Here is a 17,514-nt window from a genome sequence, read left to right on the forward strand (position 1 = left end):
CATCTTGCTTTTACTGTCATCAGGAGTGAATTAGGTTTTCACCTCTTCAGTCTGCTCTGTCATTCAAGATTTTTCTATTCCTTGCCACTGGCACCAGTTCTACGGCCACTTTCTCTCCTGTTACTTTCCTGTTATGTCGCTCTCTCTGTCTCCCTCTCGCAACTGACTCAAGGTATGTTTTCATAGTTTTTTTCTTTACTGTGGTTTGAGTAAGAAATCAAAGTACTTGGTAGTTAATCGACTGCAAGAGGCTGGTTACCTCATCTCTAAAGACTTCCTGAGGATCGCAAGGCTAACACATTCTTCTGAAGAATTTTGTGTATGTGTATAAATATATATATATATATATATATATATATATATATATATATATATATATATATATATATATATATATATATATATATATATAATATATATATGAAAAATGTGTTCATACTTATATATATTTATATATATATACGTTTATATATGTGTATATATACAGTACATATATATATGTGTATATATATATATGCTCATCAGATATACATTATATTCATTTTGGCGTTAATTATTGAAATTTATTATATTCATTAAAATATTTTGGGGATAAAATACAGTTACCTAAAAGATAACTAACAAACTAAAAATTAAGATGTACTTAGATCGTGAAGGTTAAATAGTATAAAACAAATTCGGTCGCTTCATAGTTTAGTAAGTCTTTTTTGCTTTTTGTTTTTTGCTTTTTTTTTAATAAGACATCCTTCCATCGATAAGGAACCCGAATATCAACCCCTCTATACCAACGACTATTCACAGGAAGAAGAAGAAGAAGCAAACGAAGAGGGGAGAGACAAGGACCTCGGCAAAGGTGCGCAAACGTTACCGGAGGCTGACGGGTCCTCGCGCACCAAGAGGGTGTTTTTGAGCCGTGGCTGGATGGCTGGAGGCTACAAAGCTCCCGAGCCTTCGCCTAACCGCTTCGTCAGACGCCCACCAGCCCTGGCCCCTGTGCCGCCGAGTTTCCCCCAGCCAAAGCCCGGTGAGTGTCTGGTTATGCGCAGAAACCCGATTCGCTTATTTCAGATTTTAATGAAAAACATAGTATATTGTTTCCACATTGTCTGTCAATTCTCTGTGGGCCGTTTCCTAGTTTTATGTAAAAGCCCTGTAAAACATTTGGTTTTTGCTTTTTTATGCCATTTCTTTTATGTTTTAAGCCCCAGTAAGCCATTTAATAAGCTGACGAAGAAATTCCTGATTGTGTGGCAAAAACTGGTGAGCCAATTCCTGGCTTTATGTAAAACCACATAGGCCATTTCCTGATTTAATGTAAAAATGCAGTATCCCTTTTCCTTAATTTTTTGTAAGGCATCATCAAGCAATTTCCTAAATTTATACTCTTAAAAAATCAGAAAGCCATTTCCTGCAGTTGTCCGTCGGGAAATAATTTTTTTTCCACAGCAACCTCCGACGGGGTGTAACGAATCATAGGTAGGTCTTGCACATTTCGCAGAGACCTGAAGCAACCTACGACATATTGCATCAGCCCGGGACCTTTCCCTGAAAAAAGCGGGACGCCATATCTTAAAAACTAACCATAGAATTTTCTTGAAAATAATCTCATTAAGTTTCCTACACCCAAATCACAGTAGGGTACTAATTTAAACATAACCCAACCTAACCTAACCTAACCAAGGGGCATGGCAAAAAAACCGGGGCTGGTGCAATACTAGTATACATCTCCGGAATATGCATCCCTGACAGCTTGCGCAGTGCTGCGGAATTCTGCAATATCTGTTTCATAGGGAAGTTGAAAAATGAATGCATTGAATTTTCCAAATGCAAACCATTGATTCTAGAAAATTCTTGCAGGATGGCACGCATAGATGACTATGCATCCATGCATACACAACTACATGTGTACGTAAAAACTCAAGGAAGGCAGCACACGAAGAAAAATTAATTAGAATGTAAATGAAAGTATAATAAGGAAAATCAGTGGTATAATAGAAAAAAAAATGTACTTTCGATTTTGTTTTCATGATGCACTCCCCAGCAACTCAAAAATATTTCGAAGGCTAAGAGAGGAGGCTACCCATCCTGGCTGGGGCAGGGGAGCGGTTACCGCAAACCCAACCCTTCCCCAGCCATATCCCCCTCCGGCGTAACCCACATCCATCCCCCTGCCCACCAACCGGCTGGCGGTGTAATGACTAGATAAGAGAAGGTCAGTATAGCATTGACGCCAAGTAAAAATAAATAAATAAATAAATAAAAACGGTCCATATGAGTAACTGAATAATCAAAGCTTGTGACGAATCACTCAGGCGTGAGCCATTGGCCTTGACCATGAAGATTTCAAAGAAAACATGTGAAAGAAAAATAAACAACGAAGTTCACAGGAATTTTTGTATAAAAAAAGATCAATTGATTCTTTTTTCGTGTCAGAACTGCAAGACGAAAAAGTTATTTATGCATTCAAATCTAGAAATATGCATGGGTGTAGATCACGCCTCAAAATTACAAATGGGAATGTGGGTAGATTAAAACGAGAGAGAGAGAGAGAGAGAGAGAGAGAGAGAGAGAGAGAGAGAGAGAGAGAGAGAGAATAAGCACCTCACAAAGAGACAATGAAAAGCTTTTCAAACGGATGCCTCATGTTGTCGTAATCCATAATAAGCAGGAATGAGAAAAAGAGAGACAGAAGGACGAGCCCAAATATGAAATGCAGTAGGTGTGAAGTATTGTCCCCGGAGAATGCAGAATGCACTGTGTAATTTGATGGTCAAAACTTACCTCCTATTAATGATGTTTTATATGATTTATATAATAGATTTTCATAAGGCTTTTATAGGGCAAATAGAAATCCATGTCTTTCCAGACAATTATTGCTCTTCCATAAACTATTAAAAATTTATTTTATGAAAGATTTTTTAAAACACGGTCCTGAAATGTCCATTAAACTACGACCGTTTTTTTTTATCTAACCTCCCAGGTAACTGATCTAATAGCTTGTTTTTCTATAAGAGAGTTTTAATACAGTGAAGTTTTTGTTTACAATAGTTTCATAAGAAACATTTTTATAAGAAGGCAATAAAATTCCACCATATAATGCCTAAGCGTTTGTAAGACTGACATAATGTCATCAGACAGCAATCAGACTTACACTGGACTGAGATAATATCTACCTTACAACAACTAGACTTTTATAAGACTTAGATAATATCCCCATACAACAACTAGAATTTTACAAGACTGGGATAATATCCACCATAAAACAACTAGACTTTTATGAGACTGTGATAATATCCCCCATACAACAACTAGAATTTTACAAGACTGAGATAATATCCACCATAAAACAACTGGACTTTTGTAAGACTGAGATAATATCCACCATAAAACAACTAGATTTTTATAAGACTGAGGTAATATCCACCATAAAGCAACTAAATTTTTATAAGACAGATAATATCCCTCATACAACAATAAGACTTTTTTTTATAAGACTGGGATAATATCCACCATAAAACAACTAGATTTTCATAAGACAGATAATATCCCTCATACAACAAATAGACTTTTGTAAGACTGAGATAATATCCCTCATACAACAACTAGACTTTTATAAAGCCCCGTACACACTATGCATCATGTATCAGCCACGTGTTGCAGTAGTGGTGTTGAATAAAATTACTAGTGGCCAAACTGTACTGCAACACTGCTCACTTGTTCTCCGGCCAGATTGACAGTAAGGCGTCACATGTTCGAGAAGAGAAAGTTGAAAGGGATATACAGAGTGCGGTTAATGGATTAAGGGAGGGGAAAATATTCCTTTTGCTCTTCCTTGTCAAGGTTCTTCAAAATGCCTTTAGCCACACTTATTATTCAAACATCTACTGTGTATTGTAATTCATAAAATACTTGTGACCTACAAGTTTTCAGATATATATATATATATATATATATATATATATATATATATATATATATATATATATATATATATATATATATATATATATATATATATATAAGGAGGAACAGGATAGCCAGAAGACGTGATAAAATTGCAGACATTATTATTCCTTAGAAATTAACAGATGCACAGCCGAGCTTTCGGGAATACATAACTTTTCCCATCATCAGGGTCACTTATCTATAGAATGACATAAAAAATAAACAGTAAGAAAACTATACTGATTGACTAAATCAAAAAGTATTAAAACAGCTATAAATGACAAAACTTTAAAATACATAATAATATAAAGTATTTTAAGAATAATTGCTATCCCTTGAACGTGTTCAATAAAATCGTTAAAGAATTTTTAGACAATATTTTTAAGCCAAAATCTGTAGTCTGCACCGTTCCCAAAAAGATAATGTATGTTTCTCTACCCTTCACTAACGATTCTGTCCTAATCAAAAGAAAATTATTGACACTCTTGAGCCATCTGTATCCGTATGTTGACTTCAGATTTACTTTTAATAACCCTCTTACAATCGGAAGACTGTTCCGCGTGAAAGACATCATCCCGGAGTTGATGAGAACCTGCATTGTTTACAAGTTTAATTGCCCTAAATGTAATTTTGGGACCTATTTGGGATGTACCAAGCGCCTACTTAAGGTGCGCATCGACTCTCATAGGGGTGTCAGCCACCGTACAGGCTTAGCTTTAAGCAAAAAAGAAAATAGTGCCAATAGACTTCATGCTATATCTTGCCACCATCACATACAATACAGTGATTTTCAAATGCTCGGACAAACAAAAAACAAACATTCGCTTCCCTTTTTAGAGTCCCTCTATATTAAACAACAATCACCAACACTCAATAGCCAAACCACCTCTGTTCCATTGTTCATTGCATAGTTTGCTTTTTTCTTTTTGTTTTTTCTCCACACCATTTCACCCTCTTCCACCCGCAGTCTTCTAACTCGCCCATTTGTCATTTAACTACGACATGAACAGTAGGTTCTCCAGTATTTTTTACTTCATTGTCATTTTTATTATTTTGAATATTCATTGTTTTTTTTTCTCTTTCTCCCAGTATCTATCTTCTCAGTGATTTTATTTGACGATTTCTTTTTAGTACTTGATTTCTTATTACTTAGTCATTGCTCGTTTGCAGTTAGCTTTGGTTTTTATGTTCCTTTTTTACTTTATATTATTATGTATTTTAAAGTTTTGTCAATTATAGCTGTTTAAATACTTTTTGATTTAGTCAGTCAGTATAGTTTTCTTAGTGTTTATTTTTGATGTCATTCTATAGATAAGTGACCCTGATGATGGGAAAAGTTGTGTATTCCCGAAAGCTCGGCTGTGCCTCTGTTAATTTCTAAGGAATAATAATGTCTGCAATTTTACCACGTCTTCTGGCTATCCTGTTCCTCCTTAAATTGGAGTTTTCTAGAAACGACAACATAACCAGTTTTATATATTTATATATATATATATATATATATATATATATATATATATATATATATATATATATATATATATATATCTATCTTCCAATCATCCCAGCCACCAAACACTCAGTTTAAAGCTGGAAAATATAACAGTGTAGAGTGTTGGTCCCTGACTATTTAAGGGGTTTGGCCGGTGGTGGTGATCAAGCCATCGGCGCTGGAGCTGAGCGGAACGTCCTACCGCTCCGACTGCTCATGCATCACTGCGCAGGCTTTTGAAATCGGTTTGCCCCATCAACATGTTGGTGATGCGGCTTTGTGTTGAAAAGTGGTTTTTCAACACATCCGTTCAACACTGAGCGCATCATGATGCATAGTGTGTACGGGGCTTAAGAGTGAGATAATATCCACCATAAAACAACTAGACTTCTATAAGACTGAGATAATATCCACCATAAAGCAATAGACTTTCATAAGACAGGTAATATCCCTCATACAACAACTAGACGTTTATAAGACTGAGATAGTATCCACCACAAAACTAGATTTCTAAAGACTAGACTATAATGTTCATCATTCACCGACTATCTTCCCGTTTTCTTGCCCAGGTGACGGACCAGGTAACGAAGCTCATTACGCAGCCCTCGTCTCCGACCAACCCCAGCAGAGCCCCCCTTACCGAAGATTCCACTCGATCTTCACCTCCGGGATGTGGACGCCCCTGGGCAAGAGGAGTCAAGGGGGCGATCCTTTCCGACGCCCATTCTTCTTCTACATTTAGGGAGACTGGACGAGATTTTCAGAAATGTCAAAATTCGATGCAAAATGAAACCAACACAAGATTTTCATGACGGCTTCCCACATAGCCAAAGAGTTTCTGAAGGCAATGAGATGGTTCTCGGTATGGCTTTCCACGGCGTAAAATCTAAAAGATAATGGAAAATATTCTCTTTCTAACTCATTCCACAAAGATTCAAAATAAGGCAGATGAAGTTTGAGCTTAATGACATTCATTTCTCAATTCTCTCTTACTCTCTCTAGATATTTAGACAGACACGACACATTTAAAAGAAATATTTATTTCATTCACAAGGGCGAAACTAATGGTTACTTTCACCCGAGGTTTATGCTATTTATTTTAATTGAAATTTTTAAACGTTCTAGGTAATCCGTCGTCTTTCATCAGCATCAAAAGTCAGTTCTGGTGAGATACTTGACGGGACTTTAGGGATAAAAAAAGTAGATCTAACTAAAATGAAAATTACCTTGAAAGTTTGGTGGGAATTTTAACGTTTTTGTCACCTTGAATCAAAATTCAGTACAAATTAGAACTGACCGCCTTAGTTTGTGGAAACTAATTCTTTTTAGCTATATAAATCAAGTTCAAGTTTTGAGGAGGAAGAAAATTCTTGAAGAAATTAATATAAAGAAAGCAAATAATTACCTACATCATGTGACATTCGAAGTTTAATCTTGTTCTTAAAACATTAGCGACTGAGAAACCTTCAGAATATTTAAAGAAAAAAAAATGCTAAGCTGCATGAAAGACTTTTTATCCATTTTCTGAAGAAATGCTGTAAGTCGATAACGCTGCCATAGTTTTTTTGTATCTACTTTGAGAAGTAACTCAGATATATATATCCTCAAAATGCCTCAGAGGATTTGTAATGACCTCCTAAAGATTGATAATAAATATTATTCAGAGAATACAAGTTAACTGTTTTTCATTTCCTTATTTTATGTTCCTCAGTTTCTGGCCGTCCTTCTGTGATTTAACGAATGGGATTTTCACGATTTAATAAAGAAGGCCCTTTAAAATTTTATCTGTCGTGTACAGATGAGTTGGACATGGGCTGGTTTTTGTCGAATTTACTACCTGAAGCAGAACGTTTCGTTCCTCAGGAGGTGGTAGACTACCTCGTCGAGGCCCTCTTTCCTGTAGATTATTTATCATTATTTGTAATCATTACTGAAAGCGAATTTTTCATCAATGGAACATGATGCAGGTGATAGATCGCGTTTGAATAGCGCCCTGCATTGTGATATCTTAGGACGCATTAATATTATTTTTAGATCTGTGCACTGGTTGATTATTGATGACTGTAATGCATCACAGGAGATCATTACAAAAGGTTGGGTCAGCGAAATGTAAGCTGGGGTATAGAACAGATTCTAAGACTATGGTGGAATTGAAGGTCAATAGTTTATAGGGTCTTCAGTGGACGCGATGGTAAGTCTAGTACAAAGCCCTTTGACTTTGAAAATGTAGAACATTTTGAAATGTTCGTGTCTAAGATGAAGGGAGGGAGAGAGAGATAAGAAGTAAAATAGTAAGAGGTAAAATGTTACTTAAATTGTTCTCTTACAGTCCCATGTTTTAATATGTATGGCAAATTTTAGTTAGCCTTCCTGGGCCTCTGTGAGGCTCATAGGGCTGGCGCTGATCTCCGGTTTCTTTGGCTGGCAGCCAATGGGAACAGGTCTCAATGCCCAAGACACGTGGCCAGTGTGTCGCTAAGCCCACTGTTTAACTCCCCAGTCCAAGGGCTGGTACCCATTCTCTTACTCACCCTCTCGAGTTTTCAGACCGCTAGGTTGGCGGGTCACCAGATCTATGCAATGACGCCATCAATTTATATTTATACATTATATTTATACATTTTTTGTTTTTAAAGGAAGAACATTAAATCTCCAGACTTTGAATTTAAGAGTTTCACCTGTAATTAAAAGAAATAACTTTGATAAAATGTGCCCTAATATGATGTAATGGTAGAAACAAAACACAGGTAAAATTTATTGCACAATAGACTTATTACAATATTTACTAGAATCTGAATCAAAATCAAATAACAATCCTTAGATGCTTCAAATTTTAACGACTCCTCATTACAAATATATTTCTGGTAAATATTTGAAAATACAGAAAAAAGGCAATTATCTGCCTCTGAATGAAAATGTTTAGACCTTCACTTCAAGAGAAGGCAAAATTACTCCCGTCTTTTTTACTAATAATTTTATGAACCAGATTTCCAGAGAATCGCTGATATTCAACACGTGATTAGTAAAAAATCTGTATTTTTATTTCCTGAGGGATAAAGATTCAGTCATTCCCGAGAAAATCAATACTGGCGAGAATGTTGACCAACTTTCAATTAAACTGTCTCAGCTCTTTTCAGAGTTGCATGTTCGACATTTTTATGAAGTAATCCGTTGCATAAATTACACTTTGTTAACCATGATGATGTATATCTGATACTAATAAGTGACCTCGCAACCCGATGGCGCTGAACAAAACCGAACTCTTTCATCTGCAGATCTACAAAGCATAACGAATCGAGCACACAGCGGGAATTTTTCTCCCTTTCCAACACAACCTTCGTTGACACACTCGAGTCAAAGACTGATGATGACGCAATCAGCTGACGTGAGGCTTCCTACACAAACGCGGCATCTGTTGTTTCCTAATGGCGTGGTGAGATATACTTTTAAGTTCGGGACTCCTGAAATAAACAGGCTACGGCAATCAAGCTGTGCCGTGCGCATAGCCAGTGGTTACTAATCAAAGAATGCTGGACTCCCTGACTGATTTAGCCGTATCATTTAGCTTCACTAATATTATGGTCACCAAGGCTTGAAATGAGCTATCCAATATTTGCTGAAAGACTTAGTTTGTACTAAAAAAAATCTTGAGTAGACTGCATTGGTGACCATGGAATAATGTAATGATTGATTATACTGTATACTGCAAACAGGCATCGCATAATTTGATAAAATGATCGACTGACCTGAAAGAGAGAGAGAGAGAAAAAAAAGAACTTGACAAGATCCCCTTTATGACTACAGATAAATGTATTGGCCAATTAATATCCCAAAATGGCGTAGCAAGACTATGGTCACTAATGCCTGAAGCACAGTCATTGAGGAAAACAATATTTTGCTTCAAAATAAAGGAAGAAAAACATTTGAAAATGCCTCACCGTGTAACCGGTTCCACCGTGGGCGTGTAACATAGTCCAGTCACTGAAACCTTGCAGACGTTTTTCCAGCCACGTATTTGTTCTGCCACAAGCAGTGTAGGATCAGGCTTATGTCATGGACGATGTTAACATGCAGTTATTCACGTTCGTTGTTTATAGGAAAGACAGAATTAAGTTCAAGTTTTACACATCTATCTTTAAAAAAAGTAATCTTAAACTTGCGACTAACGTTAAGTTTTTGTTACGGTCGGCGATTGATCGCATTAAGACCCGATAATCATCTAGCTTCATCATTTGAAGGTATTTTTAAACGGAAATTTAATATCCAAAATGTGAATATATTGACGGTTTGATGGGTAATCGAAAAAAAAGAGATAATCTCTACCGTCTCTATAAACCTCTCTGTATTGTCAATACCAAGTTATTCTACAACAGACAGCAGAAAAAAGTTGATCCACTCAAGGTACAAGTTATTTGGATATTCAGGAATGATCTGGAGAAAGCAAACAATCCCAAAGAATTCGTAGACATCATAATAGCCCGTGGAACTCTTCCTGTGTTGGTGCCTAAGTAAGGTCATCGTGACGTGACCAGTCGTTGTGGGTTGCCTCACCCATGGCCCAGGCTTGAGCTGCAAGGAACAAAAGACCCCTCGAAGATTTCGTCACATATAGACTGTCTCCAAAGTAATCCTGCCATTCGGAGTACAAGAAGGGATGATACTATCGCTGGTGTTACTACCACTACTACTACGAGTAGTAGTAGTATACTACTAGCGATGATAATTACTGAAGAGAATTAGCCTCGCATGTTTAGGTACTTAATGTCCTTATAGAACGTCTCACAAACCCTATAGCTTTTGAGAATATACTGATGATGATGAAATGTCAGAAAAGTTGATTTTTTTTCTATGTAAATGTAGATGGCAAAATCAGACGCCTCTTCTGGACAAACTTACTTTGAGATGTGGCTCACGTTACACACGAGGATGGGAGCGTGACGGCCTTGGCCCAGAAGGGACCACAACTTTAGCAAGGTTCTAAGGAATAAGAGGCCTGATTTAGACTTCTGAACTCGGTCTAACAAACCGAGAGAGCTTGCAGCGATAGAGGCTTCGATCAAAGAACCATTTTCAGACTCCTCAGTGACGGTCAAAGCCGCTATTTCTTCTGTAAGATTTATCGCAGGGAATTACAGATGTTGCCATCCCTGTTAAAGCTTCTGTAATTTTCTTAGAACCTTAGCCTTTAGCTTTTACGAATCCCAAATGACCTTGTTAAAAAGGATGACCGTTCACATTTACGCGGATCTCACAGGTGCCATGGCACATTTATGCCTGTGAGCAATTACACTTACCAAGATGACTTGCAACCACTCAAATTTCCTATTAGGTTTCCGAAAAATCTAAAAATGTCATTTAATCTCGGTTATTCCATTCCAGCAAGGAGAAGAACACAGCAGGAAGTATGGATAGACAAATTCGTTGTTGCGCTGAGGAATACTGAAAAGCGCTGATGATTTATAGAACAGAACAATAGACGTTGAGAATTAAATGTTTTACGCAGAATAAATGTATCATGGTGAGATAGTAGAACACAATCAAAAGTGAATGAATTACGAGGAAGATGCGGATATTCTGAAGTTAAAAAGACTTATAAGAAGTCAATAAGAGACCTTTATAAACTTTCGAGTAAAATATATATAACGAAGAAATACAATACGAACAGAATAAAAAAAGGAAAAATGTTAAGTATATAATCATTGACAAAAAATCATTTTGTTAAAGAATGACTTTACTCAACCGTCCATCTCCCGAAAGGTCAATCATCTGTCTTGATTGAACTTTCCTTCAATAATCAGGGGACATAATGTGTTTAGATGTATCCCCAGGGCTTCCCGGTGTTCTGTGTTGGCACGGATTTCGTCCTAAAAAAAAAAAAAATAATCATTTATTTTTTACCTTTGGACTTTTTACCCTCGGATGTTTTCGCTTTAAAATGTGCCACCCTCCTAGTTTCCAACAAGTAATTTTAGTCCCATGCTCTACCTCAAAGGTGTTCGAAAGCCTTACATAACGACATCTGTCATTTCTCGATGGTCACCGATCGTTCCTATTCAGTTGAACTGAAGCCCATTGGGCCCTTTGTCCGTCGTCTATGTATCAGAGACCACAAATTCCCAAATTTATACAAATTCAAATCAAAGTTGGCATCATTTTTTTACCTAAACTTGCGTAATACTGAAAGGAATTCTGTAATTTATATTATTTTCCGCCGAAGTTCCTGGTAAATTCTTTTGGACTTTTGGTCTCTTGAATATTGGACAACTGTCTAAATAAAAACATCCTGGAATACTGTAACCCAAAAATTATTAATATGCATATAGGCTTTTGTATTACCGTTTTCCAGGTTCAGTTAACCACTGGGTCGTTACTAAGTACCAAAAAACATGGCAGGAGGGCACTAAAAGTAACTATAAATTTTACACTAGTCACCCTCTTATTAGACTAGTTTTCTTTTAAAAGACTGAATGTAGATAAAAGAAAACGAGAGACTGTAGTATCTTAGCCATAGCGACTATAATATCTTACCTCTTCATATGTAAATGAATAATTCCGCATTAATAAATTATTCGAACATCATTATAGAATGGTTACATTATTTTTATATAGTTTATAGTATTATCCAGTCCTTGACCTTGGAGTTTTGCCTTTGTCCTTAGGTCTCCTTAATTTTCTGAATACGGATATCATACTAAAATCTACGGAAAATCAACTGTTACCGAGATATTTACCGACGAATGGCGTTACATACATGAACTTTTCTAAATTCTTTGTTCATGTTTCGGCGGTCACGCCAGTGGAGTTCCCGAGTTTTTTTTTTTTTATTTTTCCTAAGTGCATTGTGGGTAAGGATGGCTAGTGTATTTGGAACTCTTTTGTTATTTTCATCTAGAAATGTAGGTAAGTGTTCAGTGCTGAAAGCCCGAAACTACGAAGAGTCAATAATAACGTGAGATGTTTTACCTGTATAATGGTACTACGTAGTACGTAGTATGCTGTTCCGCCACCAGGGCGGCGCTGTTGCAGTCACAGAAACTTGTGCGACCGCACAGATTGAATATGTGCTAAGTGTTTCCCGTTATTTGTTTTTATCGTTTATTATCTACGTAATCGTATGTCATGCAGCATAAAGTGCAGCGGAATGGGGAGAAGAATTCATCGAGAGAATGGAATAACATTTACAAGGTAAGCAAAGCATACAGAAGTATATTTACCCATAATTTTGTGCTAGGCAGATGAATGTCTTGCTAGCTGCGGATACGCTGTCTCTGTTAACATGTCTTACATTTTCCGCATATTATTGTGGCACATAAGTGCAGTGGCTATTTCAACTTTGGAATCAGAACTTCATTCATCTTATACAGGCTTCATAATATAAAGTAAAAAGTGATCTTGGTAGTTAATTAAACATGCTTTGGAGTAAGTAGGCCTATACATTACTGGTTGTGTCATCAAGTCTTGTCTGTAAACATGTTAGCCTACTGTGATGCGGAAGGACACCTGTTAAGAATTCTTAGTAGGCAGGCCTGTAGGATAGTGATTGTGCTATAAAATTTTCAGTTTTAGACATGTAAATGCATTGTTAGAGTCGTTCAACAAAATGCATTTTGTCAAACGTGGTTTAACGACGAAATTCCGAACTTCACACTTGGTGAGAGTATTGCAGCACGACGTAAACAAAGCATAGGAAACTGCTTCTACTATTAGATTAAAAATTAAAGTAGTTGTATTTATCTTTTGTAACAAATGCTGCATTAATTTGTTTGCATTAAACGATATTTCTCATTAATTGGTAATAGCAAGAAAATGAAGATTGGTAGCCTAGGCCTACATCCGTGGTCTCAAATTTCTCATTTGGTAATAAGCTATATCATTTAAGCTTTATTCTATGTACAGTTTAATTTCGAATATATACAGAAATAATTTTCTATGGTAAACGGTATCGAATTATTATGCTAAGGAGGTAATAGCCTTTAGGAATGGTAACAACAACGAAAATAATCTTGGCCCAACATACGCTAGGCCTATGCCTACAGATTTGACTGGCATTTTTATAGTTTTGTCCTTTTAAAAACAATTTTATTCCAAATAAGTTCAAATTACTTTATTATAGTAGTCCTTAATCATTCCAAATATCGTTCCAAAGCCTCAGAACAGAAAGAAATTACTTTTTTAGCCTTTTCGGTCGTTAGTTTCTTGACAAGACGTTGAGCATGGGGAGAGATAATCATAGTGTGGTAAACGTGTTTTAAAAACACGCCAAGAAATGTAGTTTTTTAAACGAGTGTCATATTATCTTCACAGTGATGCTACATCTTGCTTGCCATTAAAAAGGCTTGGCGGTAGGTAGGCCTGGAAGTTATTGTTTATTTTAATGTCGTGTTTTAAACCTATGATATTGATGCAGTAACTGTCAATATACAGTATATGTGTGTGTGTATATATATATATATATATATATATATATATATATATATATATATATATATATATATATATATATATATGAAGATAAGAAGGCCCATAAAACACTATTTGAACGTTGAAACCATATATTTCAGGCACTAGCTTCTGTGCCCTGTTCACTGGAAAAAATATGGACAGATGAAATGTTACAAGGTATATATACAAAGCATATATAGGTGTGGCATTAAGTCTCCGATGGTAATTCTATATATTAGCTCGGCGCCTGTTTTTACCTTTTCAACTGTTTTTTCTACACTTTTAGGGGTTTTGATACTGGCGGTGCATCTGTTTGTTGTCGGCCAAATGGAATGTCCTTTTGCCGTGTTTAGTACTGGTCCGGGGGGTTGGGTACCCATACGTTAACAAGTTATTGCACTTGCCGGACGGGATATGAACCGTTCGAAACAGACGTAGCCGTGCTCTGTCTTGTGAAGATCGCGTATGGAAACCCCTTGTTGGATGGACTACGGGGGTTAATTACAGGTTAATTAGACTCGAGCGCCAAAAATGAAAGGTAAATTCATATATATATATATATATATATATATATATATATATATATATATATATATATATATATATATATATATATACCTCTAACTTCCGGAGCAACAGCTCGAAGAACAATCCAAGGCGGTTCAGGGAAAGGCACTGTCCTTATGCATTTTATTAAAATATGCCGACGTTTCACAACTCCTCATAGTTGCATTTTCCAGGCTGCAAACAGCGAACATGGCAATCAGTAAATTAAAATTAAAATCACAAGTCAGAATTACAATTACAATAAAACGTTCACAATAAAATGACTAAAACCTATCCTAAAAAAACAAGTAAGGCTGTAACAACCTACCCAGAAGGAAGTTAAAAACAAACTACTGCACTCGCATTGAGTATTACAAAAGAGAGAGAAAATAAATAAATAAATAAATAAACATACAGACAGAGAAGAAACAACTTAACAAGACCATCAGGCAATAAACAGTTGTGTAGAGGATGTGTGGGAGTTCAAGTTTGTTTTTAACTTCCTTCTGGGTAGGTTGTTACAGCCTTACTTGTTCTTTTGGATGGTTTTAGTCATTTTATTGTGAACGTTTTATTGTAATTGTAATTCTGACTTGTGATTTTAATTTTAATTTACTGATTGCCATGTTCGCTGTTTGCAGCCTGAAAATGCAACTATGAGGAGTTGTGAAACGTCGGCATATTTTAATAAAATGCATAAGGACAGTGCCTTTCCCTGAACCGCCTTGGATTATATATATATATATATATATATATATATATATATATATATATATATATATATATATATGGGTAATTTAATAATCTGTTATAATTTTTGATTAACTTTTTATACGGAATTATTAATTTACACATGAAGAAATAAACCATAATAGCGAGGCCTAAATTTCCAAGTTTACTCGTTTTCTGTTGTACAATTACAGCTGTTTTAAAGAAAACTCTTCTATTAAATGGGTAACTTGTGTGTTTGTATGAGTGCGCTCGTGTTTGTGTGAAAGAAAAATAGGTTTACTGTTGTTTTCAGAAATTTATCCATTTTTGTTGATTTTCAAAACAATATTGCGGATACTATTCTTTATTTGATCATCTAGAAATTTGTAGCATAATATCCGGATGCGAAGACGCATTTGCTCGCAAAAATCAGCTTCTCATCTGCCATAGGTTTGGTAGTACTTAATAAGGCAATTTTTTTTTTTTTTTTTTTTTTTTTTTAGCTGAAAATTCATACAGCAGAGGTTAGTGGACGATAATCAGTGAAACTTTTTTATTATTTAACTTATCTATTGTAGTATAAAAATTAAGGAAAAATTTTGGTTTTAACCTTTTCATTATAAACTTTAGAATGCAATGAAAATATTTGTTTTCGTAACTATATAACATGAACTTAGTCAATTTTTTTTTAACTTGCATTAAGTATAGTTTAAATAACATCATATGAAAGCGTGAAACATTTCTCTTCAGATATAATCTCGAAGCCCTAATTTTTATTAAGGTGAGTTTTATCTAACAGAAATTGAACTAGGTAAATTAATGGAACCTCCCACATGGGACAAATGACGAACGATATAAGGGCCCCAAAATTAATAAACCTGGATGATGGTGACTTAATTTTAAATAAAGTTTATTACTGACTAAGGAAGTCAGTCAATAATTACGTCTTACACAAAAATCATAAAGTCTAATTGTCAGATTGCAAGTCTGAGGGGCGTATGAATCGTGAGGATAATGTCAGGAAGCGGCTGAATGTGGATAAAATTTTTAATAGATAATGAAAGAGCGAAGTGCTTACACTACAATTTTATTTAAAAAAAAAATTAACTTGCACGTGACTGTGATCATGCAAAACTTGTATGAATGACTTTGTTCTGGAACCCCCCAGAAAATGGCTCCAAGGAAGGAAATACATCTCTTTACGTAGTGTTCATACTGACTACGTAGACATACGTCAAGATTGGCAATGAATCATTGGCCATTTCCTGTTGCAGGATCCGAGTAGGACAGAGTTCCAACAAGTTACTCCTTATTGATTATTGGCAGATAATCTTTCACCTTCGGGTTATTGTGGTACCAGAAAAGGAGGGTTACTGCGGCTCCAATATGCATAGCTATAGAGTGTAAATAAATGCAACATGATATGAAAATTTGGACCAAATGAACAGTCTTGTTCAGTATATTTGTAATATCAGTCAAGACATCAACTCCAAAACAAAGATACATTTACAACACTTACTGTAAACCATGACAGTGGAGGGGCATCCATACCGGGCTATTATTTCACACAACATGGCACAGTAAACGTGATTTTCGACAGCCCCCATTTTCGACAAGACCCCATATTTCTTCGGTGTGATCAGGCCGAGGTGGCCAAGCTCAGCCATTGCATTTAGTGACTCCCAGTCTTAGTAGCTCTAACCGGAAGTATAATGCCTAAAAATCTAAAACTGGGTTTCAAAGAGATGTAAATTTCACTACCGAAGATTCTGTAACTTTTCAATAATCCTGTCAACCTACGAATCTTTCATATTTATGACGAGAAAACTACGAATTTCTGTAGTCAGCATATGCGAGTCCCAAATGAAGTACAAACAAAAATATTACCGTGCTGGACTTGAAAAAAGTAATAAAAAAGGTGACTGAAAATTTTCAGATCTTATGAAGAATAATTACTAGAACTTAGGCTAGAAAAAAAGGGACTGCCTTGTATTTACAGCATGGGGTCTAATTTTGACTCTTCATAATTCCATAATATTATCCCTCAGTTTCTTCTGTCCGTAAAATTCCAATCTGGATCATAGTCAGCGTTCCAGCCCCAGAATTCTCCTCGACCCATTCTTTTCGCCATCTGTAAGTAAAAGGAAGAGTTAAATTATAAAATAAAATAAAAAAAAAATGCTGTTTTAAACAACGTTCCCATGTCCCTTCGAGCCTTATGTTCACCATAGGCACATAACATCAAGAGAAGAAATGTTCAAAGTTACAGATAATGCCTTTTCATTACTTAGCCATTCTTTCATTATATCTGAACTATCCCTGATAATCAGGTTTTCTCATTTTCTTTTTCTCCTTTGCTTGTCCTTTGCTGGCTTTTA

General features: G+C 35.8%; 2 protein-coding genes across 4 annotated transcripts in view; both read left to right on the forward strand.

Annotated features, from left to right (window-relative positions):
• LOC136839162 (uncharacterized) overlaps nucleotides 1-7,110 on the forward strand; it is a 32,409-nt gene extending 25,299 nt beyond the window's left edge. For both annotated transcript variants that reach the window (XM_067104841.1, XM_067104840.1), the window contains exons 3-4: nucleotides 802-1,024; nucleotides 6,007-7,110. In XM_067104841.1, the coding sequence (XP_066960942.1) occupies nucleotides 802-1,024; nucleotides 6,007-6,179 (396 nt within the window). In that variant the 3' untranslated portion in view covers nucleotides 6,180-7,110. The remainder of the gene's footprint in view (nucleotides 1-801; nucleotides 1,025-6,006) is intronic.
• Nucleotides 7,111-12,409: 5,299 nt separating this feature from the next.
• Nucleotides 12,410-17,514, forward strand: part of LOC136839164 (uncharacterized) — a 222,989-nt gene continuing 217,884 nt past the window's right edge. Inside the window, exon 1 of one of the 2 annotated variants that reach the window (XM_067104842.1) lies at nucleotides 12,410-12,622. In XM_067104842.1, the coding sequence (XP_066960943.1) occupies nucleotides 12,557-12,622 (66 nt within the window). In that variant the 5' untranslated portion in view covers nucleotides 12,410-12,556. The remainder of the gene's footprint in view (nucleotides 12,623-17,514) is intronic. The other variant, XR_010853229.1, reaches the window with a different exon arrangement.

The sequence above is a fragment of the Macrobrachium rosenbergii genome, chromosome 6 (assembly GCF_040412425.1).
Source record: "Macrobrachium rosenbergii isolate ZJJX-2024 chromosome 6, ASM4041242v1, whole genome shotgun sequence".
Classification (NCBI taxonomy): Eukaryota; Metazoa; Arthropoda; class Malacostraca; order Decapoda; family Palaemonidae; genus Macrobrachium; species Macrobrachium rosenbergii.